The sequence below is a fragment of the Myxine glutinosa genome, chromosome 13 (assembly GCF_964187855.1).
Source record: "Myxine glutinosa chromosome 13, kmMyxGlut1.1, whole genome shotgun sequence".
Lineage (NCBI taxonomy): Eukaryota > Metazoa > Chordata > Myxini > Myxiniformes > Myxinidae > Myxine > Myxine glutinosa.
In genome coordinates this window covers 97908482-97934344 of record NC_136273.1, presented here as the reverse complement: position 1 = coordinate 97934344, position 25863 = coordinate 97908482, and the positions used below count along the sequence as shown (strand labels likewise).

At 45.8% G+C, this 25863-nt stretch overlaps 1 protein-coding gene across 1 annotated transcript in view; it reads right to left on the bottom strand.

Moving 5' to 3' along the window:
- Positions 1 to 6428: 6428 nt before the first annotated feature.
- Positions 6429 to 25863, bottom strand: part of AMPD2 (adenosine monophosphate deaminase 2) — a 78307-nt gene continuing 58872 nt past the window's right edge. The window contains exons 12-18 of the mRNA XM_068134849.2: positions 18516 to 18679; positions 13663 to 13789; positions 13400 to 13563; positions 13004 to 13124; positions 11799 to 11972; positions 7220 to 7330; positions 6429 to 7002 (exon numbers count right to left, since the gene is read on the bottom strand). Of these exons, the coding sequence (XP_067990950.2) occupies positions 6835 to 7002; positions 7220 to 7330; positions 11799 to 11972; positions 13004 to 13124; positions 13400 to 13563; positions 13663 to 13789; positions 18516 to 18679 (1029 nt within the window). The 3' untranslated portion in view covers positions 6429 to 6834. The remainder of the gene's footprint in view (positions 7003 to 7219; positions 7331 to 11798; positions 11973 to 13003; positions 13125 to 13399; positions 13564 to 13662; positions 13790 to 18515; positions 18680 to 25863) is intronic.

The following is a 25863-nucleotide window of genomic DNA, read 5'->3' as shown; positions in this document are numbered from 1 at the left end:
GTGCCACCTGCACCCTTCTCTCCCCAAGCGCATTCGCGCTGATCCACACACTCACTACTCATACACTGCTCCACACACCTGTCCAGTTGCACCCCTGTGCAATCACACCTGTTCAATTCTCACAAACACGGCATCATCTCAGCTAACTACTCCCTTCTGAAACTTGCGCTTCCCAGTCGTCCCTTTAAACTATTGCGCTCCCTCGTCATTATCATCCACACTAATCTACCTGCGTCCCCACTACAGGTATCAGTCACTAACTAAACTTAACGTCACCTAAGGTCATCTTCTCTAGATCCCTATCAATATAACCTAACCCACCCGGGCTAGTTTTCACTGCCATACACCCCATAAGCTATTGCTCCTTTGCCCCCCATGGGAAAGGGTGGCAGATTTGCCATCCCACCCCATCGGGGGTCTCTCACTACCAATTTTGCACATCAAATTGCAACAAATTAAAAATTTGCCAATCACTACCCATCATCTGCCAATCACTACTGCCAATCCCTTGCCAATCATCAAATTTTGTTTTTCTCTAATTTTGGGTCCAATACACTAACCTCATCACCCAGTCGACTCACTAATACCTCTCGGTGCGCCAATCCCTGTCCAAAGCCCGGCTTCGTAAAGCCAAGCAATGGATGCTGGTTGTTTTGTGCCAGCGGCTGGATGCGTCCGGCATTCGGGGCAGGGACGGGGGCTTACCCGGGCCGAGATCCCACGCACCACCTCGGCGTGGAGCCATCCAATGTCCCGATCTCGACCTGCCGGCACGTCTCACCAAAAAGTGGTCGCCATGACGACCCTTTCTATCGGGCTGCCAGCTCCGCCTAGTGGAGCCTGGACGCGGCCGTTCAAAGCGAGGCCCGGCACGCACCGAGGGCCCGCTTCGGCTAAAAGTCGCTCTAACCTCTAACCCGTGTAACGTCGATGCTTCACCTGCATGCTTACACCCCGCAGCCCGTTCCTTGCTCACACATCCAGCCGTGCCCATGCTCCTCGTACCTTTCCTTACACACCCAGGTACACCCATTCCACTCACAGCCTTGGTCACACACCTGACCACCGAACACCTTGGCACACATTCGTTGCTCGCACACCTCACCAAAACACCTCTTCGCGCCCCCTCCTCAGTCACCTCCTCTGTGACAATCACAGGTGTGCTCTCATTCGCACACCCATCCACGTGCCTCACCACCAACTCCAGCGTGCATTCCCACTCACGCTCTACCATTCCAGGTGTGCATCCTTCCATCCCAGGTGTACATCCTCGCTCACCTGTCACAACTAACTCACGCTCCATGTCACTCTCACTACTTTCACCTCCATTCCTGACAGCGCACTCACCCTTACTCTTGACAGCACACTCTTTCCCCATGCACCTGTCCGTCACACACCTTTCTCGCGCACACTCTCCCGTTACACCCTCTGTAACACTCACCACAGGTGGACACTCTTCCTTACTTCTGACAGCGCACTCTTTCCTCATGCACCTGTCGGTCACACACCTTTCTCGCGCACACTCTCCCGTTACACCCTCTGTAACACTCACCACAGGTGGACACTCTTCCTTACTTCTGACAGCGCACTCTTTCCCCATGCACCTGTCCGTCACACACCTTCCTCGCGCACACTCTCCCGTTACACCCTCTGTAACACTCACCACAGGTGGACACTCTTCCTTACTTCTGACAGCGCACTCTTTCCTCATGCATCTGTCCGTCACACACCTTTCTCGCGCACACTCTTGCGCACACTCTCCCGTCACACCCTCTGTAACACTCACCACCCCGCGCTTCCATGTGCTCCCTCGCACACACGCTACGACCGACTCATTCTCGCCAGCACCCTCACTCCTTGGCAGACACTTTTTCCTCACACACCCCAGAGTCGGACTTTCTCGCACCCCTCCTTTTTCGCACACCAGACCTGTCGCACACTTCACCAACGGCCTCTCACGAACACCCGGGTCTATCTCGACCCCCAAGCCTCTTAAATCACCTGGCGCATCATACGCACGACCATATTGGTCACCACTTACACCGGGTCCTCTTCCTCTTCGCTTCTCCTCCATCACCTGCGAATCCCTCATCCGGTTAATGAGCACATCATCACGATCCAAACACAGACTTTGGACCAATTCTTTTATGTCCTCTTTTATCTCTTTCTTATCCTCTCTCCGTCGCTTCTTAATTTCACTCACCCCTTCTTCCACTTCTTCTAATTTCTGCTTCACCTCCTTTATTCCCCGGTACGTCTCCTCAAGCTCGTCCTCTAACTCCACTTTATTTTTTTCTATGTGCTCCCGCACCTCCCGCTCTTTAACCTCCATTACCTCTACCACCTTGTCCATTTTCCTCGTCAGGTCCTCATGTACCGTCTGGCACTCTTTTTTAATTACCCCTACGTCCTTTTTCATCTCCTTCTGTGTCGATTTTAAACCCTCTATTACCGCTGTGTTCTTCTTTACCTGGTCCCCCAGCTCCTTTTGTCCCACTGTCAGTTGTTCTACTCCCAGCGTCAACTCCTCTATACCACCTTGCAATTTTACAGTCCCCTTTCTCACCTCTTTCTCCATGCGCTCCTTACAGTGCCTCACCTCCTCGCGCACTCCTCCGACCTCCTCACTCACTCCTCTTCTGATCTCCTCTCCCATCACTTGCATCTCCTGCCCAGATGCCACCCTCATCTGCTCCATTTCCTCCCTGTGAGCATCCAGTTTGGTTTCTACCCCCATTCTGACCCCCTCTATCTGCTGCTCCATTTGTTTAACTTCCCTTTCCGCTTGGTCCCTCATGTCCCTCAATTTGCCTTCCATACTGTTTTCTAACCCCTCTAACCCATTTTTCACTCCCTCTATTTGATTCTCTTGAGCGGCCATTCTATTTTCTACCCCCATTAACCCATTTTTCACTTCTTTTATCCCGTTGTCTAACCCCTCAAAATTATTGTCTAACTTCTCAATTTTCTTGTCTAACTCCTCAAAATTATTGTCTAACTTCTCACCGGTACCCCTCGCTTCGTCCCTCATTACCCCCATTTGGTTTCCCATTACCCCCATTTGGCCCTCCAATCGCTCACCCTGAGCATCCATCCGGTTCCCCAACCGCTCACCCAATCGCTCAATTTGGCTCCCCATACTCATCTGTACAGCTGCCTGTAACTGCGCAATGAGGGCCTGCATGTCAATCGGCTGCATGTTAAAGCCCGCTGATACAGCCGGCTCGGCTACCGCACGCTCGTGCGAGGCGCCTTTTTGCGCGCCCGCTACTTCGTGCGTGACGGCGCTATTTTGCGAACCTGCCGCCCTCACTGCTTCGCTCTCCTCTTGTCCCTCAATTTGGTCCTGGATCGACCCTACCTCACTCTCCTTTACCGGACCCCAGCCGTCTTGATCCGCCATAGCGCGACTTTCAAAACTCGGTTTTTATTTTTTTTATTTTCGTAAAACAAATTGAAATTTCGCCGTTATAATTTCGCGCGGGAAACGCGCTCCGAATCGATTTTCCCTCCCAAAATTTGGGCCTAACTAATTTAGTCCCGGGTCCGAATCTCACTCCTCGACACCAATTGTTACAGATACGACTTTGATGGTATGGTGGGCCGAGCGGGATGGCCGCCGTATCCGTACAAGTTACCCCGATTGCACCCGGGGTTGACTAATCGCGCTATGCTGGCTCAATAAGAAAAAGAAGACACCCGGCTGGATTACAATCACACAATACGACACCAGGGATACGGTTCTCAAAGGTTGTTATTACAATTGCGGAAGGTTTAGATTACAGGGACAAGAGGGAAACATAGGAAGGTGGGCACTTAAACACAACCTTATATTATTCCCGACAGACCACAGAGAAACAGGACAAAAACTGACTCACACGGGGATTGATGACAAGGAAAGCGGGTATTTGATGGCCAGCACAAGGTGCACCTTGTGCTCAGGGACAGGATGGCGCGGCCCAACAGATGCAGGAGGTCTCTCAGCGCTCGAGGTGGCGTCTTGTCGTCTCAAGCTGGGGGCGCATCTCACGTCACGTCCGGCGCGGGGCCGCGTATATCCGGCGGGGAGTCACGCCCTCGCTCGTTAGCTCCGCCCCATATGGCATCGGCCCATGGCTTCTCATTGGGTGCGGGGGTTACCGGCTCCGCCCTTGACGAGGGGCCGACAGGGAGCCCCCTTCTGGGTAACCCCGTCGAGCACATGTTCAATGGCGGCCAACCGAGCCGGAGTGAGGACGCAAAGCCGCTGTTGTTGTGGTTGTTGTTGGAGCTTGAGATGATGGGAAGAGATGCGGGGGGGTATGGGAAGGTCCTAAACTCCTACTGGTGCCATATCATCACATTCTGGTGCAACGAAGAGTCATAATTAATGGAAACAAGTCCTTAACTGACATAGATTAAGAATAACTAGCAAGATGTCCTATAATTGTCTACGTGTGGTGCGGGGGACCTGGGCACGACATTTAATGGGGGAATGAAGGGGAAGATCGGCTCTAATGGGTGTTGTTTACAGACAATGGGACTAGGGAATGGGGTAAGGGGAGAGTTGGGGAGTATCGGAGAAGATAGGGGAATATTTACAAGCGGATATGGAGGTCAAATTCCATATTCGCAACAATATAATCAATATGTCCTCTTCACGCACCCAATCAGTCCACCAAAGTTTCATCCGATTCTATCCACAACTCTAGATATCCTGCTCACAGACAAACAAACACGGTGAACACAACCTTCATCCACGTTCAGTTGCAAAGGTAAAAGTTTTTTGTTTTTTTTTACCATACTGTGTGTGTGTTTTACTTTATGTGCTCCTGAACCGCTGGATAGAATGAATTTAAAACTCGCAGTATGCGCCTTGGGGAGTGTTATTGGGTTAAGAAAATAATTGCAATCCTGGGATTTCAGGCTGGGGAAGACTCCAATTCTTTCTACATAAATTTGTATTGTATAGCACCACCCGGTGGAAGCCGGAGGAATTAACGGACGGAGTATTTGCTACACGCTACACGCACATGCACACCTGGGTAAAATGAAACTCCTGGGAAAAGATACCAGACATGGAAATATTCCTCTAATATTGGCGGCGTGTTTTTTTTCTTCTTTGATTTTCCAAAAACAGTGGTGAAGAAGGGTAGGCCACTATTTAAATCAGGTATTTTTTTAAATCTTCACTCAATGGTTAACACCCCCCCCCCACCACAAGACGGAATGCAAATCAGCTCACGTCCCACGAGTCAACAACGGCTGCATCGGGCCTTCAGTGAAAGCTGAAGGTGTGCATGAGCCTCACAGCCGGTCACGACCCTGGGGGGGGCAAGCAGTCACCACTCTTCAGCTCGGGCCTAAAAGAAGCACAAAATGGCCTCTCTCGGCCAATTGGACATTTGTGATTCCATTGTCATCCGCACTTACCTGATCTCACCTTGCCCCAGACAGGGGGGCATGGTAATGCCTCACCCTCTTCATCCAATATTTTGCCTTTTCACCTTTTTATAAGTGTACTTCATAAAGGGTTGAAAGTCCAATCACAACAAAACAAGAAAATTGTGCCACGGCCTTACATCCTAACTACTCGCCCTACCCAGCTGCAGCAAAGCGAAGCATAATGAAGAGCATCAAACTCTCCAAAATAAACCAACAAGAAGAAGTCCTTCATGGCTTTGCCACATGACAGAGGATGGGGAGTTTGCCGACAAGATTACCGTGAGAAAAATCTTCAACAACAAAACGCTCAAAATCACTGCAAATCCAACAACAAAAGGATAGTCAGCTTTCGTCAGACCAGGAAGTAGCTTGACGTTAATAAATAATACAGTGAAGAGGACTCAAAGCCAAGTAAACTGGTTCAAGCAGTTTCAGATGAATGACCAAGATGTCAGACTTTCGCAGTTAATGGACACAGGTAGCCTCACCAGAACCACAAAACTAAGCAAAGACGAAAAAGACCTGAGAGAAGACTTTTGACACGAATGAAGCAATGGGTATGCACCTCCGCCTGTGCTAGATATCAACCCACTGTTAGTTTGGCCTCAATTAAAAGGTCACATGAGAGACAGAGACAGAGACAAAAACAGAGACAGACAGAGAACATCAGATGCTTTCAATTCACGTTGTGCTCTGCACACGAACTTTAACCTGTTGTACCCAAAATTCAAAATTGAATAAGTTAATCTTTGTATCGCAGGCCGTACTTGTGCCAAATCTGGTCGGAATCCCTCTTGCGGTTCACAAGTTATTGCGGAGAAAGAGTTTTCAATTCATGGTTACATGACCAAAGACCTTTGAACCCAACATGGAGTCAGTTAAGCTTTGCATGTGAAACTCTTGTACCATAGGTTGGTGGAAATCATTTTAGTGGTTAACAAGTTATCGTGGTAACGAAAACCGGCTACGCACGTACGGTGCCTTCAGCTGCGGAAGCAAGAAAATGCTGCACCGACGTATTTAATCCATCGTAACAAACAACTCAAGTAGTACAAAAGAAAGAACCAAAGGGTCACATGGAGACGAATGACATGAACAATGAAATGCAAATGCAGGTTACACAATACCGAGGACATGCACGTGTGTAAGTAACCGGAATATATAATGTTGGTACCGATCGACAGAAATAAGTGACGGAATCGAAGGAAAGTGTGCAAGCGAAGCCAGTCGGGGTGGTCCGAGATGCCGAAAGTTAAATTGTTAAACGCAATCATTTCCATCGCCGAGACCTCAAGCGTCCAGTGCTTGGAAATGCCATCGAATTACCCAATTGGGATGCAAGAGCGATCGCCCGTTAATTTTCAACGAGCCGCGTCCGCGCGTGGGCAAAACGCCGATGTGCCCCCATGACTATGTGCACTTGCCGACGGCCTGTGCACCCTTCAAGATGAGGAACAACTCTTGGCACAGCGTCTCATGGCGGAACGCCACCCTAATATTTGGCACGTTTGTCTGCCGGATGTCATTTCCTTCAGGGCCCTCCTTCTGGTAGTGTGGGCCAAGCCAGTGACGCTTCGTCTGGTGAAGAGATCAATAAAAAATATATATATATTCACAACTAGAATCATCATATCTCATCATTGTGCAGCCATAGTTAATATTACGATCGCAATTTTGTTAGTCATCAACTGGTCGTGATCAGACTGTTGACGGAACAAATAAACATGAGGAATGTACACAACGCATAATTGTGTGTGTGTGTGTGTGTGTGTGTTTTGAGGTGACAGAGGCTCACCTCGGAGGGAAATCCACTCATGAGCACGCTGTTCCTTGCAAGCTCACACATGTCACACGAACTGAGCTTCCAAACCTGCGCGGCGATGCTGTACTCCTCCATCAGCGGCTCCTGCACATGAAAAGACAGACGGCCTCAGACCCAGACAGCACTCGCAATAGTCATGCCCGCTGGCACCTGGATCCAGCCACCATATACTACCCACTCCACGTGACCAAGTCACCAGCCCGGAGATCGACAAGACATTACCTGCCAAGTGAAGCAATCGAACCACAAAAAGCCTGCAAGAACAACAACCTTGGGCTATTCCATTTACAATTTGGATGGCACCGACACATTTGGTTTGGTACAAAACTTTGTACTGCAGTCTCGGCTGGAATCAAGATGAATTCCTTCCTTCGAGAGTTTCCTTGTGTATCCATCCTTTCTGCCCAGTGCATCCTCCCCTACCCTCGATGCATTCTAGCTCCTCGGCGAGGCTCGACTTTGTATACACAAAAGGTTATCAATCATGAACAAAATAAAAAAGCAGGTAAGAGAACAATTCGAAGATTCACTCTTCCACCATCTAATCCGTCGAATCAACCAGCTATCTGTGACTGATGAACATGATAAATGGGGCATCTGAAACAGGTAGGAGGAGCCAACGGAGCTGAAGAGGAGCCAATCATGGGAGCGGATGACCCAAAAGTCTCCGAGAACCATGCGTGTAGGCATAAAGCGTCCCACAAGAACATAGGCATCGACTACAAAATGAGGTGTGTGTTTGTGGCACACTTTTTGTGTTTATTAATTACGTACGATAGTCAATTAATTACGTATTACATTCTATTGAAATGTCCTTTTAACCCTTTAAACTGCTGAGACCCCTTAAACTTTTGAAGACCCTTTAAGACCCCAAAGGTCGTTAAGACCACTAAAGACCCAGAGGACCCAAAATAGCCAAATGACTGAAAAGTTCCCAAGGACCCAAAAGACCCAGAAAAAGGACAAAAGACAAAAGAAGACCCAAAGATCCAGAAGACACAAAAGTCCTTGACAACCAAAAAGACACACCCCCCCCCCCCCCACCCCCGCTCTGGGTCTGGCAGGCAGGTATGCTACAATGTGTTCAAGACCAATGAGAATTTGATCCAATGGACCAATGGGCCCCCCAGTAAACCTAAAAGACTGTGAGCAAAATGGTCTGTGCTTCAAAACCGGGTAACACCAACCCAAACACTAAACACTGGGCTTGGGTGCGGCCACAACCTGCCTGGGAAAATATGGCAAGGCATAGCCAACTTTCCCAGTTGTAGAGTGGGACCCACATCTTTGACTTTGTGGGTTGTCATCTGTTTTATATACTGTTGTGGGCAAACCCCCTGATGGGACATGCAGCCAATGCCCACGATGAAATAGGGCGACACGGTGCAAACCGATAGCTGCTAAATATGGAGTCACGTCAAACTCGACAGCAGCACCTGGGAAATTATAAATCAAGAATAGTGAAGTGTTGAACTGTGATGAGCACTCTCATGGCAGAGTTACCTGCTCTGGGATAAAGTGCCCCCACTTTGCTGTGACGTAGCAAGACTTGAGCCTCTTTTGACAAATTAGTGAAAATGCTTATAATCGCATCAACATACTATTTTAACTTTTTGCGGTTTGCATATGATTCTTATATTTGTCTTCGATTTTTCCCTGCCCCCAGTGCTATCGAGAGTACCATGTGCATGTCCACATGTATCAGCAGATTATGTCTTCGCTTGTACAATTGTATGCTCCAAAAGCTGTTCCTGCATGAGCATTGCTTATCCAAAAAAAAAAATATATATACAGTGGGGAGAACAAGTATTTGATACACTGCCGAATTTGCAGGTTTACCCACTTACAAAGCACGACAAGGTCTGTAATTTTTATCATAGGTACACTTCAACTGTGGAAGACGGAATCTAAAACAAAAATCCTGAAAATCACATTGTATGATTTTTAAGTAATTAATTTGCATTTTATTGCATGAAATAAGTATTTGATACATCAGAAAAACAGAACTTAATATTTGGTACAGAAACCTTTGTTTGCAATTACAGAGATCAGACGTTTCCTGTAGTTCTTAACCAGGTTTGCACACACTGCAGCAGGGATTTTGGCCCACTCCTCCATACAGATCTTCACCAGATCCTTCAGGTTTCGGGGCTGTCGCTGCGCAACACAGACTTTCAGCTCCCTCCAAAGATTTTCTATTGGGTTCAGGTCTGGAGACTGGCTAGGCCACTCCAGGACCTTGAGATGCTTCGTACGGAGCCACTCCTTAGTTGCCCTGGCTGTGTGTTTCGGGTCGTTGTCATGCTGGAAGACCCAGCCACGCCCCATCTTCAATGCTCTTATTGAGGGAAGGAGATTGTTGGCCAAGATCTCGCGATACATGGCCCCATCCATCCTCCCCTCAATACGGTGCAGTCGTCCTGTCCCCTTTGCAGAAAAGCATCCCCAAAGAATGATGTTTCCACCTCCATGCTTCACGGTTGGGATGGTGTTCTTGGGGTTGTACTCATCCTTCTTCTTCCTCCAAACACGGCGAGTGGAGTTTAAACCAAAAAGCTCTATTTTGGTCTCATCAGACCACATGACCTTCTCCCATTCCTCCTCTGGATCATCCAGATGGTCATTGGCAAACTTCAGACGGGCCTGGACATGCGCTGGCTTGGGCAGAGGGACCTTGCGTGCGCTGCAGGATTTTAATCCATGACGGGGTAGTGTGTTACTTATGGTTTTCTTTGATACTGTGGTCCCAGCTCTCTTCAGGTCATTGACCAGGTCCTGCCGTGTAGTTCTGGGCTGATCCCTCACCTTTCTCATGATCATTGAGGCTCCACGAGGTGAGATCTTGCATGGAGCCCCAGACCGAGGGAGATTGACTGTCATCTTGAACTTCTTCCATTTTCTAATAATTGCGCCAACAGTTGTTGCCTTCTCACCAAGCTGCTTGCCTATTGTCCTGTAGCCCATCCCAGCCTTGTGCAAGTCTACAAATTTGTCCCTGATGTCCTTAGACAGCTCTCTGGTCTTGCCCATTGTGGAGAGGTTGGAGTCTGATTGAGTGTGGACAGGTCTGGAGACGGCTTTGCGGTCGGTCTTTGCGGTCTTTGTGGTCGGAGACGGTCTGGAGACGTCTTTTATGCAGATAACGAGTTCAAACAGGTGCAGTTACTACAGGTAATGAGTGGAGAATGGGAGGGCTTCTTAAAGAAATAACTAACAGGTCTGTGAGAGCCGGAATTCTTACTGGTTGGTAGGTGATCAAATACTTATTTCATGCAATAAAATGCAAATTAATTACTTAACAATCATACAATGTGATTTTCAGGATTTTTGTTTTAGATTCCGTCTTCCACAGTTGAAGTGTACCTATGATAAAAATTACAGACCTTTACGTGCTTTGTAAGTGGGTAAACCTGCAAATTCGGCAGTGTATCAAATACTTGTTCTCCCCACTGTATATATATATATATATAATAAACCTGTTGCCTTATGAATCTTGGAACACACCGTTTTGACCCCCTAAACAACTCAAGACTCATTAGAGACTTCAGATCTTCCTCCCCCTTTAGACACCTAATTACTATTAAAACATACCCTTCATACCCTTCAGATCACTTTGCCCTCCATGACTATGACTCATTCGACCTTCAAGACCCTGTTAGACCCCTAACTACGATTGTAGGATACCATTCCAGTCATTTAGAACCTTTGAAACCCTTTTAGACCCTTAAGAGCCCAACTATTGAATTATTGGAACATACCCTTTATACTTTTAGAAACCCCTCAACCTTCAGACCCGTTAGACCCTTTTAAACACATACTACCCAAACATCAAAAGAGTCTTCTTGCCATACACAGACCGACTATACCTTTTTCAGCAAGTATTCTGCAAACTCTACCAACCCACAGGTTGGGTACTCTGCTAGTTGTACAATACTAGGACGTGCCCGTACGTGGGTGCCCGTTCCTTGCCAAAAAAAAAAAAAAATTTGTGTAGGGGTGTGTGTGTGTAAACATCCTAGGGCGTGCCCGTACGTGGGTGCAAAAAAACATGCGTGCAAACAACAACAACAAAAAAAAACAACTTTGAAACCACGTGGCAGTAACGACCACAGAACCCCCCCCCCCCCTCTATTTACATGAATGGTTTGGTCCATTCGCAACGACCACAGAACCCCCCCCCTCTATTTACATGAAATGGTTTGGTCCAAAGCGAACGGCTTGCGGAGTTTGGTAAAGAAATCGCCATAGCTCGGTAACTACTTGTCCGATTAATATGAAACCTTGAAAAGGCACATCCTCGGGTCCCCAGCAATATACCTGGCAAGTTTAAAGTATATCGGACCCGTGGTTGTCGAGAAACAGCGGTCACAGACAAACACACAAACACACAAACACACAGACACACAGAGATTACTGGAATTATAGATAGATATCGTAGATGGCTGAAGGGATGCAAATGTTTTGCAAGTTGGGTTTCCTCAAATAAGTATTGTTTGAGAGATTTATTTTTTTTAGTACACCTGTAAGAAACATCAGAGGTATTGGAAAGTACCTTTGTGAAGTGAAACTGTAATGGGTCATCAGTGGAGAGAGAGACAAATAGCCCACGTGCAAGGTATTCAGGCAGTGGGTTCCGGTGGTAAGGTAGGAAAAGGCTATTGTTGCTCAAAGGTGACATTGCAATGCCAATCTGTCCCAGGTAATACAAGTACTGGAGCACTGGGACCTGGGGTTGTGGCAGGTGAGGATGACAAAACATGCAGCCTATCAACAAGATGCATATACATATACTACTTGTAAGACTGTATATCGTATTCTTGAAGATAGGAGCAAATCGCAAATCTGTCATGAAACCCCTCAAAAAATTAATAAAAACTAGGGCATTGCCCGTACTATATCTATATCTAAAATTATATCCCCCCCCTCTATTTACATGAAATGGTTTGGTCCAAAGCGAACGGCTTGCGAGTACGGTGACAATCCCCCCCCTCTATTTACATGCAATGGTTTGGTCCAAAGCGAACGGCTTCCGGAGTTTGGTAAAGAAATCGCCATCGCGTGCACAAACGCGCAGGAAAGCGAATGAATCGCAAATTCGTTTTTATTAGTTTTATTATTAGTTTTAAAACATAGTTTAACGCCAACATAGTTTGCAAACGTGAAATAAATGAATACGCTCTCAAATGTGCCATCCGAGGCAGAGTGTGTCCTCCACGTTCGGCACACGCGATCGTTCGCTGCTCTCCGATTGGTTGAATCGTTTTTTGGACATAGCTCGGTAAGTAATTGTCCGATTAATATGAAACCTTGAAAAGGCACATCCTCGGGTCCCCAGCAATATACCTGGCAAGTTAAAAGTATATCGGACCCGTGGTTGTCGAGAAACAGCGGTCACAGACAAACAGACGTACAAACGTACAGACGTACAAACAGAGATTACTGGAATTATAGATAGATGAATAAATAAATCGCACCTGTGTCTGAAGGAAGCGGTTGGGTTTGGCATTTTTAATACGAGATAGGCAAAGCCTAGAAACGAACGAAACCCATGAGAATCACACTTTAGAATTAAACACGGTGGGTTAGACAGGTTCTTCTTCATTTTTGACAGATTGATGGAAGGACAGCGAAATGTTGACGTGGCTTCACCGCTTAAAAACGACATCGGATGACGAGACGATTAGATTTTCTTTTTTTCCCCATACAATGAGAACATTAAAAAGAAAAGCCTTTGAGGTGCAAGGCTGAGGAACACACCTTGCGAAGCAGAAGGCCATGCGAGATGTTTTCGGCAAGTAGGAAACCGGCCACAAGATGGTGAACAGGACCAGCCTCACCACAATGCGGACGCAACACAAAAGTGGGCATGCCTCGCTCCCTGAAAGATATTTAAAGGCCGATAATAGAGACACATACTGCTAAAATAAATAAACAGGTCTATGATAAGGTACAATTATTGAATGAAGGAAACATTTTTTGTGCACCTGCTGATTTGAACAAATTAGTGAGGGAGAAAATGCAGCAAGAAAATGCAGCAGCAGCAAGATACTGGGTATAAACCAGCACAAGGTAAAAAAACAAGGATATCTCACTGCATGATGGGCATCATCAATTATATGTTCACATCAAGAATGACAGCCCCATACAGCACACCTGCGCAGTTGATTCAAAACAGACATGTTGGCATAGGTGTAATAGATATATGCAGCGTAAGAAGGATTTTCAGGTCCTGTCCAAATATCAGGTGTTGGACAGGTCGGAGTGAGGATGTGTTGCTCAGGGCGAGATTCATCATCGACACTGTCAAAGCCCCTCACCTGGAACATCACACACCAGCAACCTGTCATGGTCATGCACAACTGTGCCCACAAGCCCCTGCCACACGGAAAAGAAATCCCACCCTTCAGTGTTCTCACATCCTGGAGGAAGGTATGTAGGTCTGGGTCTGAAGAGGGATCAATGGTCACCTCGAACAGTGGAAGAAAAATGTTTTCCAACATTTCCTGGAAGTTCTGCAGCTGATTCTTTGAGCGATAGATGTCACTGACAAATAAAGCAGGGAAAGGAAATTGAAGAGGAAGAAAACGTTAAACCAAAAAAACCAACATAACCAAAGTAGAACATACTTCCCATGTTTGTTGTTGCCGAGTTTGAATGCAAATCCACTTGGAATAACATTAATAAATCCTGTTCAGCACCAACGTCAAGTTGACAACACATTACGCAACGTAAACCATAACTTCTCGTGTTGCAGCAAAGCACTTTCCACACACCAGCTGCGGCATTCTGAAACAAATCTTCATCCTCATGCAACTTGCAGCAAACAACTCGGTGCGAAACATGCGCAACACAACACTTCCTTGGTTCGCAAATGATGGCCGATAAAATCTTACCAGGATGTTGTTTACTCCTTCTAACCGATATACAGTCACGTGAAAAAGTGCACCCCATGTAAAGTTTTGACTTTGTCAACATATTTCAACATACAGCTATTTGATCTTCATTTCAACAATATTGATAGATAAAGGTGATCTAATATAACAAATATCATGAAACATTTACATTTTGTAGTCCATTGTATAATTTAAATAAACATCAATGCAAATTTCGCATGTGGAAAAAGTAAGTACACCCCTACATTTATCACTACTTCAAATACCTAAAATTAGAATCAGGTGCACCAGCTCAGGTGCAAATGATTAGAACATCGTTAGAGAGGATCTTGGAGGAACCTGTCTTATTAAAACCTCAGACATTTAGTTTGGTTTGCTCTTTGTTGTTGAAGTGTGCGGCGTCACCATGCCTAGATCAAAAGAGCTCTCTGAGGCCTTCAGAAAGAAGGTTATAGATGCCTACGAGTCTGGGAAGGGATTTAAAAAGATCTCCAAACAATTTGAAATCAATCATTCGACTGTCCGGACGATCATCTACAAGTGAAGAAGATTCTAAACAACTGCCAACTGCCAACGGACTTGACACCCGCCGCGACACGGCTGTATGGGAGAGTCTTCGAAGGGACGGGTGGCTAGGCTGTCCGCCCAAAAGAAATGAGCAACAAAACAAGAAGTTCTTCCTCCCTCCCCCTCCTTTGTCAGTCGCCTTGGCCTCCCACTCTTCCCCCGTATCCCTGGACCGTCATGACGCAGAGAGCAAGGTTAACCTCATTTGCTGGGACGAGCTTGGGGAGTACTGAGCCCTAGAAGGAGGGACTAATGACGGTAATCGCACGCCGCCAGCAGCCTAGGTCAGGGATTGGGGGCGGAAGGGGGACTGTCTCAATGAGAGGTGACCCTTGAGACTCGATCGTTCATATCGGGTGGCAGTGGGGGTGGGTGTGATGGCTGGTTGCGCTCGGTTGGTCCGGTATAATGTCCGCTCGGATCGTCATCTTGCACTGTCGGGCCCAGTGGCTTGGACTGGCGCTCGTCCGTCGGGGCATATGCCTACATCGGGTCACACCAACCCGAGGCAAATTAATGAACAACATCCAGGGCGGAATTATGCAAAGAACTGGGGAGTAAGCGAAGTTGGTCTAATGCAGGTGAGAATAGGGGCTGGGTACCTGATACCTCTGGGTACCAGGTGCCGTCAGGGCGGAGATTGTAGAGCGAACTGGGGACCAATGAAATAGGTTGAGTACAGGTGAAAATAAGAACGTGTCACCCTCTAGTACCTGGCACCTCTAGGCCAGGCCGCCCCAGCAAGTTCAGCCCGAGAGCAGACCGCAAGATGCTGAAAGAAGTCTCTAAGAACCCCAGAATGTCATCACGGGACCTACAGGTAGCTCTTGCCACTGTTGATGTCAAAGTGCACGTGTCTACCATTCGAAAGAGGCTGCACAAATTTGATCTACATGGGAGGTGTGCCAGGAGGAAACCTTTGCTGTCCAGAAAGAACATCAGGGCAAGACTAAAGTTTGCCAATGAACACCTAGGCAAAGACCAGCACTTCTGGAACAATGTGCTCTGGACAGATGAGTCAAAGGTAGAGCTATTTGGCCACAGTACCAGAAGACATGTTTGGCGAAAACCAAAGACAGCATTTGACCACAAGAACCTGATACCAACTGTAAAGCATGGTGGTGGAAATATTATGGTTTGGGGCAGCTTTGCTGCATCAGGGCCTGGGCAGCTCACCATCATCATCATAGAATCCACTATGAATTCTTCATTGTACCAGAGGGTGCTTGAGGATAATGTGAGGCCATCTGTCAGAAAGTTGAAGCTCAACCGAAGGTGGACCTTGCAACATGACAATGACCCTAAACATACCAGTAAATCCACCAAGGAATGGCTGAAAAGAAAGAAATGGAGGGTTCTGGAATGGCCAAGTCAAAGCCCGGATCTAAATCCCATCGAGATGTTGTGGGGGGATTTGAAACGAGCTGTGCATGCAAGAAACCCCTCAAACATCGCGCAGCTGAAAGAATTCTGCATGGAGGAGTGGGCAAAAATTTCTCCCAGTCGATGTCAGAGACTTGTAGACAGTTATAAGAAAAGCCTACTTGAGGTTGTTTCTGCCGAAGGGGGAAATACCACCTATTAGAGCCAAGGGTGTACTTACTTTTTCCACATGCGAAATTTGCATTCATGTTTATTTAAATTATACAATGGACTACAAAATGTAAATGTTTCATGATATTTGTTATATTATATCACCTTTATCTATCAATATTGTTGAAATGAAGATCAAATAGCTGTATGTTGAAATATGTTGAAAAAGTCAAAACTTTACATGGGGTGTACTTACCTTTTCATGTGACTGTAAACACTTCTGCTGCTTATAAGATATTCCCTGAGCTGTCGCTTTGTGCTGCTCTATCGCGAAACTATATATTGGGGAATTTAAACTGATTGGAGTAAATTCAAAACCTCGAGCACTTTGATTATTGGTTGTGAGGAAAAAAAATTAAAATTAAAATTAAAATCAATGCTTCGCATCTTGTTTATAGGCGGCATGTTTTGTCGTCCTCACCTGCCACATCCCTATATTTTAAACCAAACTTGTTTTCAGAGATATGGTCATAAAAAAAAACATTGGCACTTAAGAACATGTTCATCTTGCTGCTAAGATTTTCTTCTTTAAACATGGTCCTCCCTGTAGATCTCAGTACTGATGCTTGGCAGGATGCATCCACGTAGGATGACATTGTCCACACCTTGGGTTTCTGAATTTGTACCAATCCTTGATGAAATTTAACTGTTGCGAGTGTCTCAAACATAAATCTGTTCCCATGTTCCACCAAGATTTATTCAAGAAAGTGTTTTCAAAATAAATTGAATTCAGTCCCATATCGCACAGAGACTATGGAAATCTCTACTCTCAAACCTGTCTCCTTCCTCCAAATCCTGGTGGCATCTGGTCAAATCTGTTTCTGGTGTTTGTTCCCCTTCCATACCTCAAATGGATACACAGCTGACACCACACATGACAAAGCCAAATGCTTCAACTCTGTTTGCCTCAAAATCTTGTGTCCCAAACACATCTCTCTCTGTTCCTACCTTACCCAGTCGAGCCCAGCTGCTCCTGGAATCTGTGTCCTTCTCTCCTGACAAGGCGGAGAGGTTTCTGTCAAACCTCGACTCTGATTCTGCAACTTTAACAGACGGCATCAGCCCACGGGTCCTAAAATCCTGCTCTGTCGTTCTATCTCACCCTCTCTCTGTTCTCTTCACCCTCTCTCTGTTCTCTTCACCCTCTCTTTTGCTCAAGGTCTTCTGCCATCAGCTTGGAAATGAGCCAACATTACCACTTTACACAAGAAAAGTGCAAAAACAGATCCTTGCAACTACAGACTACAGCCTGCTCCCAATAATCAGAAAGGTCATGGAATCAATCATCGCTTTTGATATTAAATCCTTCCTCTTCTCCAATGGCTCCATCTTAGATCATCAATTTGGATTCAGACCACGTCACTACTCTGGACATGCTGCTTCTGCTGTCAACAATGGATGGAGGTCCTCAATGCCAAACAGGAAATCAGAGCTGTCTGCCTTGACATATCTCGTGCTTTTGATACGGTCTGGCACCCCGCCCTGCTCACCAAACTCTCCTCTTATGGTTTCCATGGTAACCTCCACACATGACTTGCGGACTTCCTCTCCGGTTGCAGTCAACGTGTGGCCCTGAATAGGTTTCTCTCATCTCCCCTTCCTGTTCAGGCTGGAGTACCTCAGGGCAGTGTTGTGGGCCCTGTGCTTTTTCTGGTCTTCTGGAATGATCTCTCTGACTCTGGAAAATCCTCTCTATCTTAATGCTGACGACTCCACTTTCTGCCACTCCATATCTCAACCTTCAGATCGGCAAGCAGCAGGCTCTTCACTCTCTGCAGATCTGGATAAAATAAGCTGGTCAAACACGTGGAACATGTCTTTCAATCTTGAAAAACATCACACGATTGGCTCTACGAAAAGACCGTCTGGAAAACCCTCCCATCTACTTTCTCAACAATCCTCTCCAAGAAGTTGTCACTCAAGCTTTTGGGTCTCGCTATCAGCCATGATATTTCCTGGGAAAACCACATTTCCAAGCCGCCTGCACATCCTCCGTCGTGCAAAGTCCTTTCTGTGCACTTCTGAGCTCCTCACCACATACAAAGCTTTCAAGCTCACAATAACTTGAGTTGCAACAAAATTTTGGGATGTGTTGCAAAATTGAAAAGATTTAGGTGTCCAAATGTGGGATAAGTAACCATGCTTTGTTTTGTCAAAAACACATCATTGGCCCTCTAATATTGTATTCAAAAATAGTGTTGGCGTGGAGCACTTACTATAGCCGTGGAATCTGAATAAGCCAGCTGACATTTTTCGAATGCACTTCATTCTTCACAGCCCAATGTGCAAGCTTGCTCCACTCATCGCGAGAACGTCCATACACAGAGAGACGCAGCTCAGAATTCTGGTACTTGCTCTCCTCCAAGTCTGACATTACTTCCTGTAACACCACGGAAAAGGAAGAACACCGACAACCGATCATCAAAACAACTTTACATCACCTCTTTTCTCAACAATAGTCACATCTTTGGAATACACGTGACATTCCATGCCTGGTGTTGGGCTAGCGGCTAGGGTGCCAGCTTAGGATCCTAGGATCCTGGGTTCGAATCCCGGTCAATTGCTGAATTAACGCCAGGGGGGTTGACTCAGCCTGTCATCCTTCCGAGGTCGGCAAATTGAGTACCAGTTCACTGGTAATTCCCTGCTTGTCATTAAAGGCGGCAAAAAGGGTTGGCGTCAGGAAGGGCATCCGGCCGTAAAACATTGCTTCAAAAAGGGGACCGAAAAACAACAACAACCACAGTTCCCGAAAAAGGCCAACCCCTGCTTGCGGGGAAACATGGCCTCTAAAGGTGGTTTTTATTCCATGCATTGTAGAGACCTCCTTAAACACTGAGGAAGTTTGGATCTGGCTCGGTAATTTCGACAAAATATTTTCCGGGACACGGATCGGCTTGGAGCTCAGGTAATGAATTTACTTAGTTGGAAAGCTAATTAGATTTACTTACAAAAAAAAAAAAAAAAAAAAAAAAAATCAGAATGTTGCCCATTTTTAAAGCCTATTTCCAAGTTTGAAGAAGAAGTGTCAATGGTTTCTTCATGCAATGGTTCGAACGGAAACATTTATTATTCTACCAAAGCAGGAACCCTTTTAAGAACGACACGGAAGGAGCATACAAAATTATATGAATGAATGAATGATCGTTTTTTAAAGGCCATTTTCCCCGCTAGAGCGGGGGTTAGCCTTGCGGGCCCCATGACAATCATGGTTCCCTGTTTGAGGCAATGTTTTTATGGCCGGATGCCCTTCCTGACGCTCAAATAATGACCTTTGACATTTTGACAAAATTTTTAATTTGCCTTCTCCATATTATCACAATAAAGCTTTGTTGATAAATTTGATGACAAAACTCAAATGGTAATTTAAATGGTAAGCTTTTGATTGGTGAACCAATTCTGTGACCCAATATGCAAGGTCTTAAAATTTCAGGTGCATTGGATGAAAATTGACGATTTTATATGACGTGACCTTTGACATTTTGACAATTTTTAATTTGCCTTCTCCATATTATCACAATAAAGCTTTGTTGATAAATTTGATGACAAAACTCAAATGGTAATTTAAATTTCAGGTCAATTGGATGAAAATTGATGATTTTATGTGACGCTGACCTTTGATATTTTGAACAATTTATGAATTTGCATTCTTCTCCAAACAAACTTAATTTGCCTGCAAAATACTGCAATTACTTCATTTCATACGACAGGAAAACATCCGAGTTCATTTCCGTGTCGAGAGAAAAACTATGCTCCATTCAAACTCCGCTCGGAAGGGAAACCCATCGAGTTAGTTTGGCAACTTGCTTCGGGTACAGCACTAAGGGGGACAAGGGAGGAGAGCGGTTAAAGGGCTCCAAAGAGCGCTCGCTCGCATAAGCAGGTGGAGCATTATTTTGGTGATATCCGTGAATAAAACGAGCCCGGTCACGGTGTGCGTGCGTCCGTGTGTCCATTCGGCCTGGCCGTCGAAAATTGTCCTAATTAAGCAACAACGGTACCGCCTACACAATCGGCAGCATTATCAATAAAATGCCAGACAATCTGCAAACAGTACGATATAGTTGAGGAAGCTGAGGCTACATGGCCTGGTTTCAATTTACAGTTCAAAACAAAAACTTTTCCTCTTCTAGATTCTTCTTCACTTATAATAATAGAGAGTCTCATTCAATCCTGTTTCTCATATCGATTAGATTCAGAACTGCTTGGTATACTCAATACTTTTTCTTTCAACATTTCCATTTTATTCATACAACAGTAATAAATCATCCTATGAAACAGCATTCCGATTTATACACCACCTTTTAAAGCATACGTAACTATCTCTATTCCTGTCAAAGTTTTATCTTCTAGTATTATCAAACTCTGGTCTGTGGTATTTAAAAGGGAGGAATTCAACTGTCATCCATATGGGAACTTCCAGTTATAACGGGCCAAGACCAATGCGATTTTCTAATAGTTGGTACCTGCTGAAGTTTCCCACAGGGCAGCTGATGTTCAAGCCTGGTCATATCTGGCAAAGCAAAGAGCTGGACCTTTGTAGACCAAAACCAAATAGGTAAGCTACTTACGTGGCACAAAGCAGAAAATATGAGTGTTTAACTTCCTTTTAACGCACAAAAATGTGAGCATTCATTAGGCCATTATGAAAAGTAGGCAAACGTACAGAAACTGGAATAATTACCCCACTTGTGAAGCGCAAAGCGGGGTTAAGAAATTGCTTCACTTTGTATGTGTGAGTTTGTCTGTGTCAGTCTCTCTACAGACGTCGGTCTATGATCGAGGAACTACTTAATTTTCAATTGATTTAATTACATACGTAGAGCCTGTGATTGATGCTGTGAAGAGAAACAGGTTGAGATGGTTTGGTCATGTGTTGAGGAAGGATGAAAGTGACTGGTTGAGAAGAGTGATGGAAATGAATGTAGAAGGAAGTAGAGGTTGGGGAAGACCGAGAAAGACTTGGCTAAAGATGGTGGAAGAAGAAATGCGGGCAAGGGGGTTAACAAGGAGAGATGCAGAAAATAGGGCAAAATGGAGAAGATTGTCATGGGGACCGCAAGGCTAACCCCCGCTCCAGCAGGGAAAATGGCCTTAAAATGCATGTTGTTGTTGTTGTTGTTGTTGTTGTTGTATGTAGAACACTGTAGAACACAGAACAGGAATGGGAACACAAACCTGCAGTTTGGAAGTACTTTGGCTCTAAATTTGGCAAATTTCACGGAATCTCAACCCGAGTGCAGATGTGCACAGAGCAAGGACCTTACTTACTATGTGCACATCCGCACTTGGGATGAGATACTGCCTATCTGTCTGGCAGTGAAACAAAAGTGAACATCATTCCAAACAGGAAACTGATTTTTAGGGACATCATAAATGGCTCAAAAACAAGGTCGTGTTAAATAAGGTGGTGTAAAGGACGGTGCTTTCGTGCCGAGCAAGCTCGACACACTAAGTAAGTAAGTAAAGGATGGTGAATGAACAGCGGTAAACTTCTGAAATGTTTTTTTTTTTTTCTACATCCTTTATGACCTGTATTTTTTTTTCAAATTAATTACATCGTACTTGAACACTGGAGAGCACAAACCACCTTGTTGACACTTTCAAAACACTCCAATTTAGCAGTACTTGGACAAAATATGAGGCCATCTCAATCAAATTTTCCGCTCGCACTCAGCAGTGGTGGATATAGTGGCTTATATTTACACACACGTCTGTCTGTGAGCACGATATCTCAAAGTTCTGGAAAGATTTGGATGAAACTTTGTGAGCAGGTTGGGTGTCTGACAAGGACAAAGATTCAATTTTGGTGAGGATCCAGATCCTGATCCAATATATTTTTTAACTCAACTGGACTACCGTCCAGTTGAGTTCATCACATACTGAACTGTCCGTCGTCCGTTAAACGTTAACACTCCAGCGTCCACAAATATCAACCAATTCTGATCAAACTTGACATGCAGCATCCTTACCCCAAGGACCAGGTTGGTATTACATTTCAGCCAGATCCGTTGAAAAATGGCTGACATAGGCGACCATTTTGTTTTTGGTCATGAAAACGACGTTTACACTCGAGCATCCACAAATATTAACAGATTTTGATCAAACTTAGAATTTTAACCCTTACCACACAAGGTAGGTTGCTATCGCATGTCAACCCGATCTGTCAACTTTAAAGTTGTCCAGTCAGTTCAGTTGAGTTCTGCTTCCCTGGAAGCTCCAGTTTTTTTTTTTGTTTTTTTTTGTATACAAGATCGAGGCTCGTGAAAGAGCTAACATTAATCACACAAAAAGACAAACCGACACACAAAAAACAAGGGGAGCGGCAGACAAGATGGGGAGAGAGGGGGAAGGACACAAACACAACATTTGAGAGCAGGGACATCGGGAGGACTTGGGGGGAGGTGGGAGAGGAATAAAACATATGAACACTGCAAGGACTCTGGGGTGAATTACCGGGGGTAGAAAAGATCAAGGTTTTCGATGGGGGAAGATAAGAGATGGTGGTGAACAGCTGTTTTAAAGACCTGGAGGGAGGAGTGGGATTGAAGGGAGTGGGGGAGTTTGTTCCAGAGGCGGGAGAAAGGGGGAATGAAAGAGTGAAGGTGAGCAGAGAGCCTAGACTTTGGCAGTTTAACCATAAGAGGGTTGCAGGCAGATCTTGTGCGACCTGAAGGAATATTGGGGTGACAGAGCACAGAGAGAGCTGGGGGAGCAAGGCCAGAGAGGAGTCAGTAGAAGACAGAAAGACCACCAACTCCATTGAGCTGCGGATGAAAGCCTTGTATGTGGTGAGGAGCTCAGGTGTGCCAGGGAAGGACTTCGCACGACGGAGGATGCCCAGTCGGCGACTGGCTTTGGAGGCCAGCTTGGAAATGTGGTTTTCCCAAGAAAGATCATGGCAGATAGTGAGACCCAAAAGCTTGAGCGACAGAACTTCTTGGAGAGGATTGTTGAGAAAGTAGATGGGAGGGTTGTCCAGTCGGTCCTTTCGGAGAGACATTGTAAGAGTGTGAGATTTGTCAGGATTGAAAGACATGTTCCACTTGTTTGACCAGTCTGTGATTTTGTCCAGGTCTGCAGAGTGAGGAGGCTGCAGACTGCCGATCTGAGGGATGAGGAATGGAGCGGCAGATAGTGGAGTCATCAGCAAAGAGATAGAGAGGATTTTCCAGAGAGTCGGAGAGGTCATTGATGAAGACCAGAAATAGCACAGGGCCCAGAACACTACCTTGGGGAACTCCAGCCAGAACAGGCAGGGAAGATGAGAGAAATCCATTCAGGGTCACACGTTGCCTACGACCAGAGAGGAAATCCGCAAGCCATGAGTGGAGATTTCCCTGAATACCATAGGAGGTGAGTTTGGTGAGCAGAGCTGGGTGCCAGACCGTATCGAAGGCACGTGATATGTCAAGTGAGACAGCTCTGATTTCCTGTTTGGCATTGAGGACCTCCATCCATTGTTGAGACAGTAGAAGCAACATGTCCAGAGTAGAATGACCTGGTCTGAATCCAAATTGATGATCAGAGATCAAGCCATTGGAGAAGAGGAAGGATTTGATATCTGAAGCAATGATGGATTCCATGACTTTGCTGATAATTGGGAGCAGGCTGATTGGGTCTGTAGTTGCAAGGATCTGTTTTTGCACCTTTTTGTGTAAAGCGGTAATGTTTGCTGATTTCCAAGATGCTGGCAGATGACCTTGAGCAAAAGAGAGGGTGAAAAGAACAGAGAGAGGGTGAGATAGAGTGGCAGAGCAGGATTTTAGGACCCGAGGGCTGATGCCATCTGGTCCAGTTGCAGAATCAGAGTCGAGGTTTGATAAAAACTTCTCCACCTTGTCAGGAGAGAAGGACACAGAGTCCAGGAGCAGTTGGGTTCGACTGGGAAAGGTGGGAACAGAGAGAGATGGGTTTGGGACACAAGATTTTGAGGCAAACACAGAGTTGAGGCATTCGGCTTTGTCACGTGCGGTGTCAACTGTGTAGCCATTTGAGGTAAGGGAGGGGATGGAGGGGGAACAAACACCAGAAACGGATTTGACCAGACGCCACCAGGATTTGGAGGAAGGAGACAGGTTTGAGAGTTCAATCTTGAGTGTGGAGAGATAGTCCTTCCTGGCACTCCTGAGGGTAGAAACACACTTGTTTCGAGCTTGGTGGAAGGAACTGAGATTGCCTTCAGTTGGATTTGCCTTCCAAGACGCAAAGGCAAGTTGTTTCAGGGCAACTGCCTCACCACAAGATTCAGTGTACCATGGACGGGAGGAAGGGTAAGACAACTGAAGACGAGATGGGATAAATCTAGGCATGAGAGAGAGCAGTTTGCTTTGGAAGAATTCCCAGGAAGAATTGATGTCAGAGGCATTAGAGATGGGAGACCAGTCCAGTTGATTGATGGCTGCTTGCAGACCGTGCCAGTCGGCCTGAGTGAAATGCCAGACTCGTCGGCGCTGAGGAAGCTCTCTGAGAATGGCCAGTGAGATGTCCACTTTAACAAGCACATGATCAGAAGAACCGATTGGAGCAGAAGAAGAGCAGCAGACATTTGCAGTTTAATTCTGTGATTCTTCACCATTGAGAGATAGAACCAAACATGACACAGACACAGACACACACCCAAAAGGTATGGATGGCCTATGACAAATTTTGGTGGACAGATTAGATGTGTGACAGGGACAAAGTGATTCAATTTTGGTGAAGATATGGAGCTGGATACAATAATTTTTTTAAATTCTGAAGCGATTATTCATAATTGGGAGATGGGGCAAAAACCGATGTTTGAAAAAGTTGTGGACGGTTATGACAAAACTCTGTGGATCAGTTGGTTAGGTGACAAGAACAAGCCGATTAGATATTGGTTCAGGTCCGAATCCAGATCTGGCCCATCAGTGGGATAAACTGTTCAGCCTGGCGGAGCCAAATGCGCTCTACCGAGTCCTTTAGTTAGGCCAAAAAATATATATTGCTGGTCTCTGGTCAGACCAAAGTTCCAGAATTGATGCGGCGATACTGTTTTTTTTTTTTTTTGAAAAGCATGGATTGCACATATAAAGGTGTTGTTTTTTGTGTCCTAATGCCTTGCGGTCCGGTCCTCATCTGCCGTGGCACCGTCCAGAGAAATTAAAGACAGCCAATGGGACTTGTAGGCCTTTTTGTAAATAATGAACACAAGCTTAATAGGTTATTTTAAAATGTATTTATTCTGAAAATCATTAAGTTCTTCACGCATACGATAGACTGCCATTTCGTTCTCGAGATCGCCCAGCCGTACCGTCAAACATTCCAATGCGTCGATCGCGTCAACACTGCGCATGTGCAAGTGGTCCAACAGGCGATTGCCGAAGCATTTGAATGCTGAAAAAAACCACACATGCGCAAATGACTACACCCCTGGACCAATCTTCGTGTATGGGATGACATGCTGCATGTGTATCAAAGATGCGCATGCGCAGATGGGCTGTATGGTGTGGTTCAAATCGGCGCATTCGCAGCTGGGCTAACGCGGAGGCACTTGAATCCATGCCGATGGTCTCCCACGATCTCTTCTCCCAGTCCACCAGA